This window comes from Mytilus edulis, chromosome 7, assembly GCF_963676685.1.
Source record: "Mytilus edulis chromosome 7, xbMytEdul2.2, whole genome shotgun sequence".
Classification (NCBI taxonomy): Eukaryota; Metazoa; Mollusca; class Bivalvia; order Mytilida; family Mytilidae; genus Mytilus; species Mytilus edulis.
This window is the reverse complement of record NC_092350.1, coordinates 25,513,553-25,533,369: the sequence shown is the minus strand read 5'-3', so window position 1 is coordinate 25,533,369 and position 19,817 is coordinate 25,513,553. Positions and strand designations below refer to the sequence as shown.

The following is a 19,817-nucleotide window of genomic DNA, read 5'->3' as shown; positions in this document are numbered from 1 at the left end:
CAAGATATTTTCATAAGTGGGCGAGTTGGCAGACTTTGTTTTCAGTGGGATTTTAACCCTTTTCATGAATAAGGCGAGTTATCAGACTGATTGTTCAATGGGATTTTACCCTTTTTCATACGTGGGACGAGTTGATAAACAAGAGTGGGGCGATTTTTTAGAAAGTGGCGATTTAGTGTGGGTCAATTGGACAGTGGGGCGAGTTGACATGGATTCATATTAAAACATCGTGTTCGGGAGTCATAAAGGGTATATATTATATAGTAAAATATAAAGTATATTATAATGGTTTTGTGGCGTTCTAAACTAAATTTTGTGAATTGTAAATGGCTCTTCGTCTCATCTCAAACAGCTGGGATGTAAAATAGTTAGTTTAAACATATTTATTTTAAACAAGTAATCCCTTTCGGACTTGGTGTGTCAGTGTTAGATCACACTCTGGCATCCGGCATCCGGAGTGATCTTACACTGACACACCAAATCCGAATGGGAAAACTAATATATGCACCCTAGCCGAAGGTCAATGACGGTGGAACTGTTTATTGAGTAGCAAACGTTATGTAATCTCTTTTTCTACATAATGATAGCTTACGAACTGAGGTAAATTATAACCAAAACTACCAGGCTTGTATATGAGTATTACAGTCGCGCGTTTTGTTTACATAGTATTCTGCGGTTGAGTTTGAATCAAAAGATTCGGGAGGTTTGCCTAAAAGCGAAGTTGAAGAATATTGAAAACTCACCTATACGATAGAACAACTTTTGAGTTTTAAATGATTTTAATATTATAAACAGCATATGTACAGCATATGACCTTGTCTGTGCTATCTAACGATTCCAGTGTGGGGGATACTTACGGTGACGGTGTTCACAGACAGTGGAATTGACACGGTGGTTTTATAAATCATTAAGGAAAATGAATACATTTTTTTATGTAAATACAGGGACTAATATTTCTGACAATTGACGAAGGATCATGTTGTTGAGCATTAGGAATAACATTATATTAGTGTTAAATGTCCAACACTTAAAACATATGTGACTTCTCAGAAATTCAATACATGCAGACTATTTTTTTAACACTTCAAGGGAATATTTGGCGATTGATCGCAAAAACTATCAAAATGATTATTTAAGTGATTAAATACAAATACAGTTGAAGAAGCCCCTATTTGCAAGAGTACTTGAAAGGTATACTGCAATAGAAGAAAAAGCTGAAACATGAGGGAACGAATATTCAACTCGTTTTTTGTTCTCCCCAGATCTCACGTTCCTACACTTCTCGACATATACGAATGTCAGTACTTCACAATACCGTGTGAAACTTATCTAAAATATAAAAAAACATAATTTACGCTCCAGGCCTGACTTTTTGGATTACAAGTATATGGTTTATTCTTTCTTTAAAGTAAACAAAAGGTTCATATATCTTTCTAACACCAAACGTTGAATGCATATACATCTAGCATTTTCAAAATTTACGTTTTCAAAAGATAGAATATATTAAACAACAAGAGAGGCAATTAACGATACGGTTTTGTGTTTGATTCTTTTAAGATGCATGCGTTTAAAGAAAATAGATTTGCTTAAAAGATGTTCATGCATTTTTTTAATGAAATAAATCGGCGGAAATGAATTTTGGACTGTTAAAAAATTATACATGTAATTTACATGACAAAATTCCACTATGTTTCATTAAATATGTACTTGAGTGTTTAAAGAATTAAAAACAAATGAATGTTATCACAATAAGATAAAGATGGGGAACTAACATTATTAAAAAACAGAAATACCAATTATAACTTACACAATTCGTAATACATCATGTGGAAACAAGATCAATGCAAACAAACGGGTTGTTGTCTCTTTGACACATTCCCCATTTCCATTCTCAATTTTATTTGTTCGTATATTTTCACTTGATACTGGACATTAAACCTTTTTTGTTGTTTGCTAGTCAAACCTCCTGCTTCAAAGGCAATGCTTAACAAATATCGTTAAAATGTCAAAACTTAGTGACAGAAATACAGTACAAACAACGCAAGAAAACAATTGCGATAAGAGGAGTATAAGTTTACAGCAACGTCCGGTTAGAATGAAAACATTAATTCCGATGGTTGTGTAGAAGGTTTGTATTACCGTCAGACGCACCGTATTTCATCATCATTAACGTTATCATGTATTATCAACAATGGTATTTTTTTTTCAAACATTGACATCAATTCCTGTAAATCACAATTACTCGTCCTACCAAGTAGATAATATAACAAAATCAAAACAATAGGACATCGGCCTCCGTAAAATCCCGTTATGTGATTTGCTACCTTATCACAATGTTTTTTTTATTACATCTTCTACACAGCTATTACTATTTGCAGTGATAACATTACCGGTACTTTGCGGAAGACATTTTGTCTAAAGGTTTTGAGAAATCAAAATACCTGTACTGTTAAAACAACTACGGATGACAACTGTTGATTTTAACATTGTTAACAAATTAAAGACTATTTAATAAATACAGACGTGTAGTTCGTAGTTTACACAGATATCGAAATCAAAAGTTTCCGTTTATTAAAATGTTTTTTTTTCTTTTTTTTCATCTTCGAAAATCCGATCCCATCTTCTCTTCCTCTTTATCTGAAAAATAACTAGATGTGTGCAATGTTTTTTAAAGTCGCCTCTGACATTGTCGAAATTATACTTTTATGCTGATTATTAGCCGGGTTGTTAAGATAAACGGAAAGCCCCTTTACAATTGTTTTTCATTTCTAAACTTTTTCTATACATTGGTTTACGCATTGTAACGATTTCTTGTTTTGTTTATTTAGCTTGACCTTGTTTTTGTTTACGCATTTATTGATATTGCCTAATGACGTCTGGGGTATGCTCTTCACCAGTCAGCTTCTTTTGGGAGTTTATGTTTTTGAAGGTTGACATTGATACTGAAGCTTATTTTATTCATAAAGGGAGTATTAAAGGTCAGCGTTCGTACATTGATATAAAAGTAAACAATTTTCTATTGACTAATCACGATCGTCAATATCTTTTACCCGATGACAGTTGACTTTAACCACCAACTAGTCACAATAATGTCTCTAAAATGAATATCCATTGTTCACCTTGTCTCTAGAACTTGGCCAATTATGGACATAATACATCGGACCTGTCACTCTGATAATAATTAGAAGACTAGTTAGTCCGTATATCTACTACTTTGACCCCTATGATTAACCGATAATGACCGTTATAGTCCTAATATATCTTTATTTCGCTGAATCGGCTTTGTATGGATGGATTTGGTAATTATTCTGAACAATTTAATGATTTCACAAAATCAAGTATGATACTTAACCATTATATCAAGCCATTAGGTTTCCTTCTACCTTAGCATTTGATAGATGTTTACACCTTCAAAGATAATGGACGAAGAAAAACTAAAGTAATATGTAATGCATATCTATATAAAATTGAAAAGACCCAAAGGTACGCTGTTATGTCAGCGAGGATAGGATTAAAACAGATAAGAATTGTATTTCACGGTATTCCCAATTTAACTTCAATTAACTTCTAGAGAATTTCAGTTTAAAAAAACCTATCAATAGTTTCCAACCTTTAATTTTGCCTTTGCCATGAAATAAACAAGATTAAATAAAAATGTGCATTTTTCAAACGCATCTTTTGTTTGCTTTTGTAAGAGTCATTTAGCCTAACATCACAATGTAAACTGGTCCTTTTATTACATGATGTTGGAATACAATGCTAAAAAAACAAAGATTTTTAAGCTAATGAGGTACAAATGTAGCTGTATATTATTTGTACAGCTGTCGATTTGATGTTTCATCTCGACATTTTTGATTTTAGTGCGTGACACGATCAATATTACTTATATTGAAAATAAAATACCCTTTACAAGTCTCACTTCTGAAAAAAAATGAAAAGTTCCTATATCAATCGAATATCAAATTGAGGAAGCAATATAAATATCTTTATTTTTTAATGTAAAGTTGATAATATTGTCATAATTGACGCCTTTCCGATATAATAATTGTATAAAACGAATGTCACAGTGAAGATGTGTCTGTGGGCTTGTTTTTTTCCAGGTCAACCATGTGAAAAATAAGATTGACTAGCTAAATAGATTTCTCTAATTATTCGTCAATTTATTCCTATCTACACACATTGTATAAAAAAAAATCAACGTGTGGTTCGTTTGATCTCAGTTCTTCATTGGTTACAATCCGATTATGACGTCGAATTTTCTTGCTTTCCTCTGAATTTCCTCTTGTGACAGCATATAAAAGAGGACCATGCCTGATGACGTCATGTAGAAAGAACCCATCTTTTTGCAGATCACTCGAAAAGAAGGAAATATTTTGCCTGCTTATCATTTGAAAATCATTAGAGAAACAGATTCCACCTCCAAATCTCGTGTATACGATATTTATTCACTCTCGACAGTTAAATTTTAAATATTAAAAACGCTCGGCGAGCCTAGCGTTTTAAATTTGAAAATTTTACTGTCTCGAGTGGATAAATATCGTATCACACTCGATGCAGTGGTAGAATCTATATGTTTCTAGATTTTCCATGTGAAACACATTTTGGAATAAATTGCTAAAAACCGGCATAGAAATGACAAAATTTCAATATATTCCATCAGAATGATGCCTTAGTTTGCAAAGAATTTTGAAGGGGAAAACGCCAGAAAGGTTTTAGTAAAAAGCAAACAAGTTTTAACAATATTTACGATTTAATCACTTCGTAATAAATCAAGCGGATACCAGAGCAATGTAATAATAAAAAAAGGTTATACAGCTGACGATAAATTGTAACACTTGTAGTTCTATTTCAGTCAAGAACGATAACGAGATAACAGCCTTTAAGCCAAGCGACGGTATGAATTTTATTTGAAAATAAAGAAAGTAGCCAGTTGAGAAATACAGCGTTCGTTTCAAAATAAAGACGTTATTATAAGTTTTATAATTTCTTAATCTAATTAAGATCAGAAAGATACTTCAATTTGTCGTCTATAAAATAAGTGCTAAACATTTATATTTCTTGTTAATATTTCTTTTTCATGTCCAATAATTGACCATCAATCGAATGCAACGTTAATAAAAACGACATAGAGCTTTGAAGAGAAGAGTGTGAATTATACACATTATAAACAAAGTAATTAGTGAATTTTACCAACCTTTTAAGACATTCTGCAGACTTCAACAGTACACATTTCTGAAGATAAGTTTCTAATGTAATTACAAGATAGACAAAGAAAGGACCCTTTGGCTTACTCATTCAAAATTAACTCACATATCTTTTTATAACGTATTTACAAGAAAACATATAACTGGAATCTTATATAGAAGATTTAAACATGATACAATATCTTGGTATTTACATGTATATTAAATTAAAAGTACAAATAAACAAATAAGAAAGATCCGTAGATGTTTTAGTCTCTGAGCCCGAGCACCAGCTGATTAAATGGTTGTTAAATACATGTATCTGCATTAGTTTTTCTCGGAATTTCGTACGAAAATGCACAATAACGTGTGATTCTGTTTGTGTAAAAATTACTCATGGATAGATACTAAGGATATAATGTATACCCTCTATTACTACTTATTTATATGAGCGACAGAATTATTTATTTATACGAGCCCTTATATCTTATATATAGGAACTAGACCTTTGTTTTACGAGCTCTAATATGCAATATCTATAAATAAGAACATCGCATATTTATCAGAGCTCTGCTTTCGTCTATTCTAAGTAATTCAATGGTTATTTGCAAACAGTTAACAAGAAACAGTTAACCTTAAAAAGGTGTATTTTCATCTCAATCTTTATATTCTGTATCTTCAAAGGATATAACTAATGGACAAAACAGGACTACAGATATTCCAAATAGTTCATTCGTTTTATTCCCAAATAGCTATATCAACACATGAAAGCAAAGTTAATGAAAACAATCATCAGTTCAATGATACCAGGCTTTTAACCATGTACATCATAACTCTGTTATATTTACGTGAAACTTTTCAGTGGTGATTGAATTACAACAGTTAGAAAGCCAACTTAAAATTCCGATAAGTCGCGTCAGATACGACTAAGGCAATCTATAGTTAGGGGTAGAAAAAAGTCAGTTTGTCGATGAATGAAAACTCCTCAGTCAACATGGTCAATTGTTCGAAATAAGTTCGTAATTTTTATTTATCTCAAGAACAGCCAGTTGCTTGACTTTCTCGAAGACAATGCCAATCAAAATTCTGAATTCGAAGTTCGTTTTACTTGCATAATGATTTTAGAACCCTGATGTATTAAAACTCAAAAGCACGGAGGCTCGGAATACATCTGATTAAGTAGTATAAGCTAATATCAAATTATTATAAGTTCTAGTAATTAAAAAATAAGAAAAAAATAACACGATCATGACGATTGAATAGAAATTAGAATCCAATATGGTTTTATTTTAATTTTTTTTATGTATAAACTAAATAACAGGGAATATTAAAACTAACTGTTTTAACTTTATAAAGACTAATACACCAGATGGGTTTGATATTCAATGTTGTACCAACATTTGTATAACATGAACAAATATTTGTTGTCGTCAGCCATGTTTTATAAAACATCTATAGTTGTACGTCTGTATCTTTGATGAATTAGGTGTGCACGACTTCTATTTCATATATTTAACAAACTGTTTGTTAGTATAGTTTTTACGGAACTAATTATGGGTTTATTTGTTCAACTTATCTATCGGGAATGTACGTTATAAATGAAGGTTTACTGAATAATCTCATTTCAGTCTATCTTCATGTTTCAATTTGACGTTAAAGAGCTCTGTGACTCAGAAGTCTGGGAAGATAAAATAAATATACCAGTTTGAATTAGAGACTTTAACGTACCAAGAACATGTTAAGTTAGACATGAGAAAGTGAATCGGACAAAAAAAAAGGAATCGTTCGAAAGAAGAAAAATTTGGTTAAAATTTTCATATGGTATAGGTTGTTTGTCATGCAGTAGTTTTGAAACATTGGTCTGACTAATCAAACAAAATAAAGAATCCAACATTATTTAAAGGACTGTTGTTTCATACTTTCATTTGAATACCTTCATTTAGACCTTTACCCCTGTAACTTACAGATTCTAGTAGTCAAACATTTATATTACATTTGGTAACGGCATGCTATTGAATCAAATGTTCGGAGGGGGAAATACAAAGGCTCTTCTCATATCTGTATGCTTACAATATATAAGGTAATTTCTTAAAATTTTGAATTAAGGATCTAAGATATATCTAAAAAAAAATATGTGTGTGCTAATTGTTTGTTAAACGATTCGTTAGGAATTAAATTTGCTGGTTTGATATCAATAGCCTTTTATAGGTTAAATTCTAGATTCGAGTTGTGTTAAGATCTATATATAAAGCAGACGTCCTAAAAGTCTGGTCTATTCTTAATTGTATCTTTCGGCCAATGAAGCTCTTGTTTGCTTAATGACGACAAACTTAGTAAGATTTAAAGGGCATTGGAAAGCAAGGCAATGTTGATAAATGTTTCCTGACCTAATGACATCATTGATTAACTTAAATGTTAGTCTCATATATCTTAGAGCGGGTGACTCTTCTTTTTCTTAAATGACCATACAGATTTTATTTAACTACTTTCAATTTCATGTACATGTATCATGTGTATTGTTGCACTGAATTATAGAATATTATAGATGCAGCTAACAGGTAAGTTTAATCACATCTCATGCTATGAACGATCTGTTTCTTTATCTGACATCAAATTTTCTGTCTTACATACTATGTCAATAAAGTGACGAGAAAATGAATATTTGTTGTAAATGAATCACAATCAAAGACCAATTACCCTAAGTAAATCAAATAGAATATATTCCTCTGTTTTTATTCGTTGATTTTAGTCTCGCTTATTTTTTCTGTTTACATCGCTCTTATGGTTTCAGCCTTTAAGGGGGCACGCGGGTATAAATCATTTTTTTTCTAATATAGGATTTCGTTGTATTGTTTTATAAATGAACGTTATCATATACTTTTAAGAAAAATGAAATAAAAAATGGGGTCACCGTTCATTTAAGCTCACAATCTTCCTCTGAAAGAAGCATACATTTTTGTTAATGTCCTTTTTTCTGTTGAACTAATAGGAGAAATAGAGGTAATATCGAAATTAAAAAAAAACACCCTAAATGACAGAAATCTCTTAAATTTTACAATTACTTAGATTATGTACAGCTTATTTGAAAACACTGATAAACAATATAGATCATCGATGAGTTAAAAAAGATATTTCAATTTTAATGCCAAAAAATGGCATTTGTGCACCAAAGGGAGATAATTTTGAGTTTTTTCAATGATTTAAACATTTTAAAAGTCATCTGGAGCCATCTGGTTGATTTTTGTACCATATCATAAAGTAATAACTAATAGTGTAATAAATTATAATGAAAAACAATCAAATGTTTTTTGCAGAATTGTTTGTAACCGCGAGCCTCCTTAACGTTGAATCTAGTCTTCTTTAACTTCCTCGAAGGAATTCGAGATTCATTCAGATCAAGGATTCTTAAGTCAATTCAGACAATATGTCCTTTAAACATTTTTTATTTTATTATTAATGATCATTAATGTATATTGAAATAATAGAAACATTTTAATACATTTGTTTAAATAAATGATATACCGTATCAGATTTGATAACACAAAATATATATATCCATTATATGATAATAATATTAAAAGAGACGAAAAGAAAAGAGTACTACAATTAAAACTTTTCGGATAAAAACAGTGATTTTCACATTGTTGCAGGTCAACGCAGTAGTTAATAACTACGTTATTTAGCCATTTTTTATTTGTATATGTACTGGAAAAGCGCCTATTATTTTCAAATTTATATTATAATGTTAGAAGTCAAATGTTTTCTCTTTTTCGTCTAAATAATATAATTAAATGTATATTATCAATATACATGTAGGCACGAAAGATGTTTCCAAGACAAGAAAATGATTTTGTATTCAATGATGAATATCTTTTTTATATTGTATTGAACAAAATATTTTTTTTCGATCATATATAATAACACGCCAAAGTAGGACAAGAATATGAATATTAATTCTCTGGGTAGTTGTTTGACACAAGTGTAAATGTTTGGAAGCAGCAGAGGGATTCAATTGACAAATTCAATATAGGTCCTGTAAACACTACAGTCTTCCGCTTTGTGTCTATTCTACTAAAGTCTCCCGCTTTACCAACTGAGATTTCACGGTTGATGGCAAGAAAACATTTTCGTACAGTCTAAAACATTGTTATATAAAGTATGCAATTTTCAAAAGTAACCAAAACAAATTTGTACCAAATGAGGCAGGTACGTACATTTGTGTATCACTAGAATACTTATGTAGATCAACTGCATACTTTTGATTCCTGTTTTAGCTTTAATATAATCAGCAATTATTTTGAATATTTTTTAATTAAGTATAGTCAAGCTTTTGGTTTAATATAGACTACTTTTCGATAAGTATCCTTTATTAGAGGGCATTCATAAAAATATTAATCCATTACAACTTTTACTATGATTGCAATAGGTAAAGTATGCACATTAAGTATTGTTATGTGTTGGCTATTATATGAATTTGGTGAATCGTGATATTCTGGTGCAAACAAAGCAATAATACGTTCATTAAAAGTATATATAGAAATAGTATTAATGTTTCCGTCCACACTTAATGTCTGTATGTGATCAACAGTCTGGAAATGCTATATAGCATATAAAGCACAGTAATAAAACCGTGCTGAAAAAATTGCTAAAGTGCTGAAATTAGGTTATGACTGGAGATCATACAATGATATTCATTTTAAACCATGAATGGTGTAAGACACAGTTTGATAAACGTCAACATATTGTTATATAGAACTTAAAGTTAAAAAAAGAAAGCAATGTATATTATCATATTATATTGGAAAGTAATATACAGTAATTTCGTTGCCATATGGTAAACAATGAAATTCAATATATATTTCAGAAACCTGGATGTTTGGGGATGTTTCTTGTCAAATCCATGCGATTGTATGTTACGTCTTGTTATCCAGTATTGCCTGGTTGACATCTCTGGCAGCGATTGAAAGGTAATCATTCTTTTTCCAGCATCCATCATCCCGATAGTTACCAAAAAGTGAACGTTTGTTTTCATCATGTATGTTAATGATAAAAAGAGAATTTTACTTTTGATACTTTTATAAAAAAAAAACATCGCCATACTTGATATGCAATAGATTAAGACTAATACATATTTGAACAATAGAAAGACTAATTCCAATTCTGTTTGTTTTATATTTTTTCATTATCTTTATTTTTCGTTTTTCTTTACGCTTCTCGATCTTCTGATGCTTGTTTTAAATAATTTTGATTGTACAAGTAATGTTTCACAATTGTTTTTATTGATGTGCTATATTATAAATGTGACGTTTAATTGTTACTGTTTTCAAAAATCACCTTAAATCTTTATGTATTAATACTATTAGCGGAAGGTTAATTGTCATTCTTGTTTGTGTTTGTAGGGTCGTTTACTTTGTTTGACATTCATAGAGGTCTTAATATGTTAAAGGTTTAACTTCTGAAATACAATACAGTGATTTGCATTTATTACTGTTTTGCAAATTGGCAGATTTCTAAATACATAAATAATCCGTTAAGGGCATGGTGAATGCCATTAGATATCATTAGGGAATACATTAACTCATTTAACTTCCGAAAAAATATGGATATTAAACGTTCATGTTGGTTTTAGTGTCAATAAAAACGTTATCGTGGAGTTAAGTATTTTTTTTTGTCCTAAATTATTTATCACAAATTCTAGTTCCTACTATTTGTTATTTGACTGAGCGATAACGTTACAATCAGTTTAAGGGCTATCAAAAACTATTTCATTTATTCGTGATTGATCGTGCTTTTAAGTTTTCGACTTAAGGACCACTGTTATGTAGGTATGCATACGAAACGCGTGTATATTTTAAATACATTGGTTCGATACAACTTCTGGTCGACGTTTCGTCTTAGTTGTTATCACCAACAGTGAAGTCAACGCTTTATGTATACATGAAATATTCTTGAATTGGTCAGTTCCTGTAATTTATTTGTTTGTAGTTTAATTCGAGCGCCATGCATAGATGGATCAAATCGTTTTTTCAAGCATGCACTGTACTCCAACTTCCGATTTCTTGTTTTGATTCGTATGCCACTGATGTATCTTATAAAGACAAAACGAGCGCATGACTTATATACTTGTAAAGATGGTTCCTTTAATGCGTTAAAAAAAATAATAAATGGTTTTTGCAACTTTTTGGTGATTTAGAGATTGAAAAGTTCATTATCGTATGTATATAAAGTCATCATAGATACGAGGATTATTTTTTTTATTTACGCCAGACGCACGTTTCGTCGACAAAATACTCATCAGTGACGCTCAAATAAAAAAATGTTTAAAAGGCCAAAAAAAGTACGAAGGTAAAGAGCATTGATGACTAAAAATTCCGAAACATTTTGCCAAATACAGCTAGGGTAATCTATTCCTGAGGTAGAAAAGTATATTGATGAAGACTGTTAGTTCAGTTCACCATGAAGTGTAGATTAGTATGGGTGAGTGTTTTTGTTTCCGCATGAATATTTATTTTCAATCATTCCAAGGAAAAATTATTCATTTTTGAGGCAACGCTACATTATTATCTAATACTATTATCATTGTTCAATACTTTGTGAGTCAGGATAATAATTTTTAAACTGCCATAGGATATCTTCAATTTGTGGAGGTTGAAATGTCGGGTCACATTTTTCTAATTTCCTTAATATAAATCGCCCACCCAACCCTGAGCATATCAAATTTTGTGTCTTTAAGGACTATGTTATTTGAAATAATTGGTGTTGGCCTAATTATAGTTCAGTTTATACACAATCCTTTAATACTAATTGTGAACTAGTTTTGCTTCTGACACTGATCGATAAAATAGATATTAAAACAATGTATCAGACACCCTACAGTGTAAAAACCCACCTAGAAATGAATCACAGCTCGCATACTCGTATGTGACAGCTCACATGGTGGTTTCTGACAACCCACATCATCGTACTATTGTCGATATTAGATTCATCATTTCTCCTTGCTTGATTTGTTATGTTTCATTCCATTGCAGGATAATTTCAATACATCTTCTTTAATAAAGTGTCATTTTAGAATACTTTTTCTTGTGAAACATTAATAGAAAGTAAAATCACAAAAATACTGAACTCAGAGGAAAATCAATTCGGAAAGTCCATAATCACATGGCAAAATCAAATAACAAAACGCATCAAAAACGAATGGACAAGAACTGTCATATTCCTGACGTGGTACAGGCATTTTCAAATGTAGAAAATGGTGGATTGAACCTGGTTTTATAGCTAGCTAAACCTCTCACTTGTATGACAGTCTATCCATTCGATTATTCACTAATCTTAATTGCCGATACATTATGTCTTTGATACATGTCCGATTCAATATTTTGTTGTAACATGTCATAATTTTGAACATGTATCTAAACATTTTTAAATGTTTAAAGAAAGCTTTAATGCGAAATGGATGTTTTAAAAATTATTTATCATAACAACCAATTGTGGAAACAACATCGCAAATGAATGACGGAGTATGGAAGATATTGGGTCCTGAAAGGATGTTTCGTTTTATCTTATTAACTGTTCATTTTAACCCAAGCTCGTTAACAGTTTTCTTAAAATTATAACTTCGATTTTCATGACATAATATAATCCTGTTTTGTTTAACTCCCAAAATAAGTTCTGAAATTTCATCTTTTAAAATATTCCGTAGATCACGTGTTTTAAAATTAAATATATTTGGCTGGTAGTTTGTTTTGACAATAACAATATATGTATAGTATAAAGTTGTATTTAACAACAAGCCATTAAATAACATACTAACTTCAATTCAATATATGTTTTTGAAAAGAGAATATTGTTCAGAGAATACTCTTTATCAATTATGCAAAATTTCGTAAATTTTTAGATTTATAAAACAAATTATCAGTTGATGTATACCTTTTTACCTTAACAAGAAAAAATGCAGTTCAAGTATTTTTTTATTGACAGATATTAAGCGTTCATCAGATAGCTTTTAGTAGAAATTTGGGATAACATCAAATCTTATTGAGAGTTGTTTTTATGATTCCTCATATTATTCAAATTTCTGTTTGATATATTTCCTTGTGTTGCAGTTTCCAAGCTATCTTGCTCGTAATGTGTCCCAAGATATGAAGACGAAGTAGTCATTCTAAAAGCTTTTAAGTTGACTAATCAACTTATGCTTGTTATTATATATCACGTACGAAACAATTTTGTTGCATAGTATAGTTGAAAAATAGTGTTTTATTTGTTTACACCTTATTAGTTTCTTGTGCATTGCAACGGAAGTGCATATGTATGATAAAAATACTGTAGAGTACGATTACAATTTAAAAATTGCTGGAATGACTTTTTCTCTGAATTGAGTACAAAGGAAGCGTATTTGTAATTCAGAGTAAACAACTGTATGCAAGATAGGTATTTTACATCCGAAAGGACGTTGAAAACATTGTATAAAAATCCTAGATATTTAAGATTTTAGAAGGAAACTAGAAAGTGAATCCAGAATATAAACAAATGGGTGTCCAGTACATTGTGTAGGTTATATGACATTTACAACAAATGCATGTAGTCTTTGTGTACTAACCATAGATTGCTAAGAATTTGCATTATAGGATTATCAATACGAAGCTTCAGAGACAAATATACAATGTCAAAATTAGAGCCAGAAAATATACCAACGACCAACAAAGTTCTGCACAAAGACTTTAGTAGAGGACCCTATTTAACCTCGGTTGAATAAGGTTAAACAAGCTTCCTTATAATGTTTTCCATTCTGAGTTAAAATGAAACCAGTTCGAAATATTTCATCTAGGGTAGTTTTGCTTATTCTTTATTTCTATGAGGCTCGATGAAACATTCCAAATTAACTAATTTTCTCAAATCAACCGATGGTTAAACAAGAATAAATTCTGAATTTCTGAATAAACTATAAACTTAGTCAAATCGAAGAGAATAAGTGTTTTTTTTACAGCACACAGTCTTGTTACCTGTTTATTAATGGAATAACATTAGTATGAATCCCGCCTTAGTAAATTATAAATTTTTCATATACATTGCATTTCAGGTTATACAAATGTTTATCATCTGGAAGTTACTCGATGACATTTTCTGAAATCAATACACGCATCCTGATATTTGGAATGTATATGACAGCTTTCTTTCTGTGCACTGGTCCTATGTATGGATGGGGAGAGTATTCACAATTTAAAGGTACCAGTGTCCCCGTAAATTTGAACTCGGATAAAAATGTTTATAGCAATATCTATATAAGTGAAGATATATTTTGGTATTTATTTAGACTAATGAATGAACATATTCCTTTGTAAATTACATGTTGGAAGAACTTTTTATCATGATAGTTTTCTTTCTTTCTTTTGTCATAGTCTCATCTCAATCTCGATAGTTACTGCTCTTCAACTCTATACTTGTGTGGCTTTCTAACTATTTTAATCTGAACGTCACTGATGAGTCTTATATAGACGAAACGCGTGTCTGGCGTATTGAATTACCTATCCCAACAACTGAACACATTTTTTTTCGTTGACCAAATATCCTTTGTGGTGAATAAAAAGCTTCTACTATTTACACCTATATGATTCTGTTTTGAAACTTACCTGACTTTTAATGTGGGAAAACGTAATTTATGATTTACTTCAAATCGTGTTTTAAAATAGCTTTTTGTAACAGTCAACATAAGCTTATATCGATGTGTTCTGTTCATTGGCTTATTGTGTAGTTAATTTAGGACAAATCATATAAGACAACTATTTGCAAGTGATTTTTGTAGTTAGTTTTATATAAAGTTACACCATTGTTCCTTATCTAAATTCCCACCTATCTTAAAAAAATCCAAAAGCAATTATATCTTTGGTTTTGCAATTTCAATATAATCAATTTCATACATATCTTTGTACATTTTTCGTCTTAACATGATAACTCACTCCAAGTTTTTATTTTTAGGATTATTGATGATAAAAGTGAGATTACTTTCACGTCATACACCAGAGTCAACAGACTTGTGTAATACCACTTTAACCAAAACAGATGCTGAAAATATCCAATATTTTGGACAATTGATTACATCAAGCTTGCAAGAAAAATGGAATATGTACATCCGTTCAATGAATACTAAATGTGATATTCATTTCACAGTGAGGATTCGAGATGTTCCTTCATTAACAGTATTACTAGAAGACGTAGAGTCTCAACAAACGGGCAATATTCTATATGACCTAATTACTCACCTGAACAATAACGTTACAGAGAGATATACACCTGAGATTATTGTGGATAGAAGCAATATGCATAATTATAAAAATGTTCTTCTACCATTTCAAAGTATGTAAAAATATGTTAACTTTATATATAAATCCAATATGTCACTTTGAACAAGTACACAAACAGAAACGAGTTTAATAGATTTGAATACATGTATGTGCACAAACAAAAGGACGATGAGAGTTCTCTGTCGTCAGTTCCATATACTTTTTATAAAAGAAGCTGTTTGTTTTCTCTTGGTTTTGTTTTGAGAAATTTTGACGGACTACTAGTTTTGAAAATATAGAATTAACTATGACTATAGCAATCTCATAAAACAGATTAAGCTATTTGACATTATTGGTTTCCATCGTTAATGGTTTACATGTAGACCCGTTCTTTGATTTAAATGAAAATTGAGGTATCTGTCCTTTTCTTTAAGTTATTATGGTCAATTATTCATATGTGTGTCAATAATCGTATGCCTACATGACAACAAGGATAATAACTTCATAAATATACAGATAACATGAAGACATTATTGCACACAATTAACGAAGGGAGAGGGAGAAAGATATAAAAAGTGGAAATAAAAAATCCATAAGCCGAAGTTGCACAGACAGTATTACAATACGTCACTTAGCATTACATCGAAAAAAATGATGTAGGCATATTGAACCAATTATAATCCGGGAGCAGGGATTATTAAAGCTAACCTAACTATGGTTTTTGGTTCTTGAATGTTATAAATTGACATGAAATTAAAAGACAAACATATCCTGATAAACTTACTTCATACTTCAACATACAAACAAAATAATTACACATAACGTGTGCATTATACTTGTCAAAGCAATGTGGAATGACATGACCAAACGATTCCCAATATTATGGTAACATTACTCTTTGTAAATGATAGAAATATTCAAATATCTAGTAAATCCTCTTCATTTAAAATAGAGATTAAAATTGAGAATGGAAATGTAAAATCTGTCGAAGAGACAAAAATTTACCAAAGAGCCAAAAACAGTCCGATGCCACCATTTGGTCTTTAAGGCATCGAGATAATCCCACACCCGGAGATGGTCCTCATCTGTAGGCCCCTAAATGATATCGTGTACTAGTTCAGTGAAAATTAACGCCACACTGAACTCCAAACCATATAATCCTGGTACCTTTGATAACCATATAAATAAACTAAAATAAAAAAAGACATAAAAAACTAACAAAGGCAAGAGGCTCCTTCCTTGAGACTGGGGCCAACAAATATAATTGTTCACGCTTTTCGATCACGAGTGTATTATTGAAATAATTTCTTCTTCCATCACCGTTGTGTTTACCCATCGAGTAAACTCATTGTTGTCCACACATTGTGTGGAGTTGTTTGACTTTTCTCTTTCTATAATTAAAAAATAATATTTTTAATTTGTTTCAGGTCTTGGAGTTTGTACTTTGGATTTTTCTTCAGTCAATGATTATAAAAAGTCAGCTACATATTACATATTCGGAACAACTCTTATTTTACCATTTGCTGTAACCGCAGCCTGTGGATTAGTTGTGCTTATGAACCACTATTCCGGTTCATTACCTGATAACATTGTTAACTTTAAGATAATATATTTTGGAAGTCTGTTAAGTTTCATATGCTGTTTTCCTTACTATGTTATCAATTTCATGAATGGATCTGGACATTTCATTCCGAGACATGCCAATTTTGTTTCCACTTTTTTCTTTTATAATTCTTCTTTGTGTTTAACTATTCCGTACTTACTATATAGGCGACCGAAATGTAGGAAATCAACAAAATCTACGAAAAATGCACATTCCTATTCAAACAGCAATGGAATACAAGAAGATATCCAGATGGAACAAGAATATTCTAAAGTTGATTACGTGTGATTAAAGTTGTTTAGATCGACAGATTTTCTGCTTTTCAGCAAACAAAACAGTTTGGATTATTTGTGACAAAAAGCTCACAAAGTGAAGACGGCATTCAGAATCAGCAAAATGCATTGGTTGTCTAAAATGTTCAGCTGATAAAATAAAACATGAAAATGATTGGTCGTTATTTCAGTGCAGATATTTCAGCAGATTGCCCTGATGGAGAACACTTACATTAACGAAAGCACAAAAAAGTGAAATATCATACTCCAGTTATTTGTCTTCATGTTTTCATTTTGATATTGTCATTGTAGGTGACCATCCTTTTGGCTTTTTTTGAAGGTCAATTTATAACATTTTAAAGATAACGTTCAATATTATTGATTGATTCTAAAATTGAATATTTATGTATGATGCTCTCAATTTGTTTACACAATGGTTTTTATATACCACCTATTGAACGTAGAAACCTTCAACCTTTAACAATTATTTTTAAAATATTTCCTATAATAGACATTGTGGGCAGCTAACCCTTTTTATTTCTTTAAAAAAAAAATACATTATTTTCATGGCAAACTTAGAGTAGACATCCTGTTGGGAATATGCATTTTGTAAAGATTGCACTTTAAATTGGGGGCGCTTTTGGGTATAAAAAAAAAGAATACCTCTCAATATATAGCACAGTCAAGCTATACAATATAGTTGTTTTCATCGAAAGTTAATATCCCTCAACATTCTCGAGTCTCGAACATTGAACATCCGGGAAAGTAATGTCTTGTCTACTTGATTATAGTAAATATTAAGTTTTGATGAAGACCATAATTGTATATGACTATGAAACACAACATTTCCTTATCTGTTTGATGGCGAAAACAAAGACTTTTATATTGAGTATTAAAAATAATTTATAATTTTATTTCTTGAAAGACTAGTGTTTTTTTCTCGTTTTTTTCTACATGAGATTACCTTTACTCTAGCTCTTACATTCCGACAGATTTATTCAATGTTTAATAATATTCTATATAAATGTAGGTTTATACAACTACTTTGTCAAAAGATATTTTTTAGATGTACCTTGGTAAATCTTTATCATACCCTTTCCGTGTTCTCCTTGCCTTTCTAACTCCAACTTGTAACCTTTCTTCAAATACAATTCGTTACATCAAACAAACAAACGTTCTATTGACAAACAGTTTGCATGATTGTAAAGAGCTGCGACAAATAATTAATCATACAAGTGTTGGTTTTTTTATAATTATACAGTTGTTTGTTAATACGAAAAAACATTTTGTCACTACATTGATCGTTGAATCAAAGTAGAAAATTGCGAACTGTGAACAGACAGGTTGACCAATATGTCAGTTATACAATAAGAAAATTTTTATGGCCCCGCAACGAAGTTGTCGGTGCCATAATATAGTTTTACCCTTGTCCGTAATTCCGTAATTTTGTAATTCCGTAATTCCGTAATTCCGTAATTCCGTCTTTCCGCAACAAACCACTATACGGAGTTTTTTTTCTAAACGCTTTCAGATATTGGGCTGATTTTTGGTATGTTAGTTAACCATGATGAGTTACAGATCAAGTTGAAGTTTTGTTTCGTTCCACTAAATTTTGCCGAAATATCGGCCCTTGAACTTTGATAAATGGTTAAAAAAAAACAGTTATACGGATTTTTTTTCTTAATGCTTTAGATATTGGGATGATTTTTGGCATGTGAGTTAACCAAGATGAGTTACAAATCAAGTTTAAGTTTCGTCCTGCTCGGCTAATTTTTGCCGAAATTACGGGCTTTGGACTCTGATAAATTGTTACAAATCGCAACGAAGTTGTCGGTGCCATAATATAGTTTTACCCTTGTCCGTAATTCCGTAATTCTGTAATTCCGTAATTCCGTCTTTCCGCAACAAACCACTATACGGAGTTTTTTTTCTAAACGATTTCAGATATTGGGATGATTTTTGGCATGTGAGTTAACCAAGATGAGTTACAGATCAAGTTGAAGTTGTGTTTCGCTCCACTAAATTTTGCCGAAATTACGGCCCTTGGACTTTGATACATTGTTAAAAAAAAAAAACCAGTTATACGGACTTTTTTTCTTAACGCTTTCAGATATTGGGATGATTTTTGGCATGTAAGTTAACCAAGATGAGTTACAGATCAAGTTTAAGTTTCGTCCTGCTCGGCTAATTTTTGCCGAAATTACGGGCTTTGGACTCTGATAAATTTTTAAAATTACAGTTATACGGAATTTTTGCCAAACTCTTTCAGATATTGGGCTGATTATTGTTATGTGAGCTAACCATTGTAAGTTACAGATCAAGTTTAAGTGTTGTTCCGCTCCGCTAATTTTTGCCACAATTAAGGGTTTAAAACTTTGAAAATTTTGCCAATATTAAGGGTTTACAACTTTGAAAATTTTGCCAATATTAAGGGTTTACAACTTTGAAAATTTTGCCAATATTAAGGGTTTACAACTTTGAA

The 19,817-nt window shown here is 30.9% G+C and overlaps 1 protein-coding gene across 1 annotated transcript in view; it reads left to right on the top strand.

Annotated features, from left to right (window-relative positions):
* LOC139481121 (uncharacterized) overlaps window positions 1-18,432 on the top strand; it is a 74,091-nt gene extending 55,659 nt beyond the window's left edge. Inside the window, exons 2-5 of the mRNA XM_071264228.1 lie at window positions 10,048-10,150; window positions 14,260-14,405; window positions 15,156-15,533; window positions 16,888-18,432. Coding sequence (XP_071120329.1) covers window positions 10,048-10,150; window positions 14,260-14,405; window positions 15,156-15,533; window positions 16,888-17,351 — 1,091 coding nt within the window. The 3' untranslated portion in view covers window positions 17,352-18,432. The remainder of the gene's footprint in view (window positions 1-10,047; window positions 10,151-14,259; window positions 14,406-15,155; window positions 15,534-16,887) is intronic.
* Window positions 18,433-19,817: the final 1,385 nt, after the last annotated feature.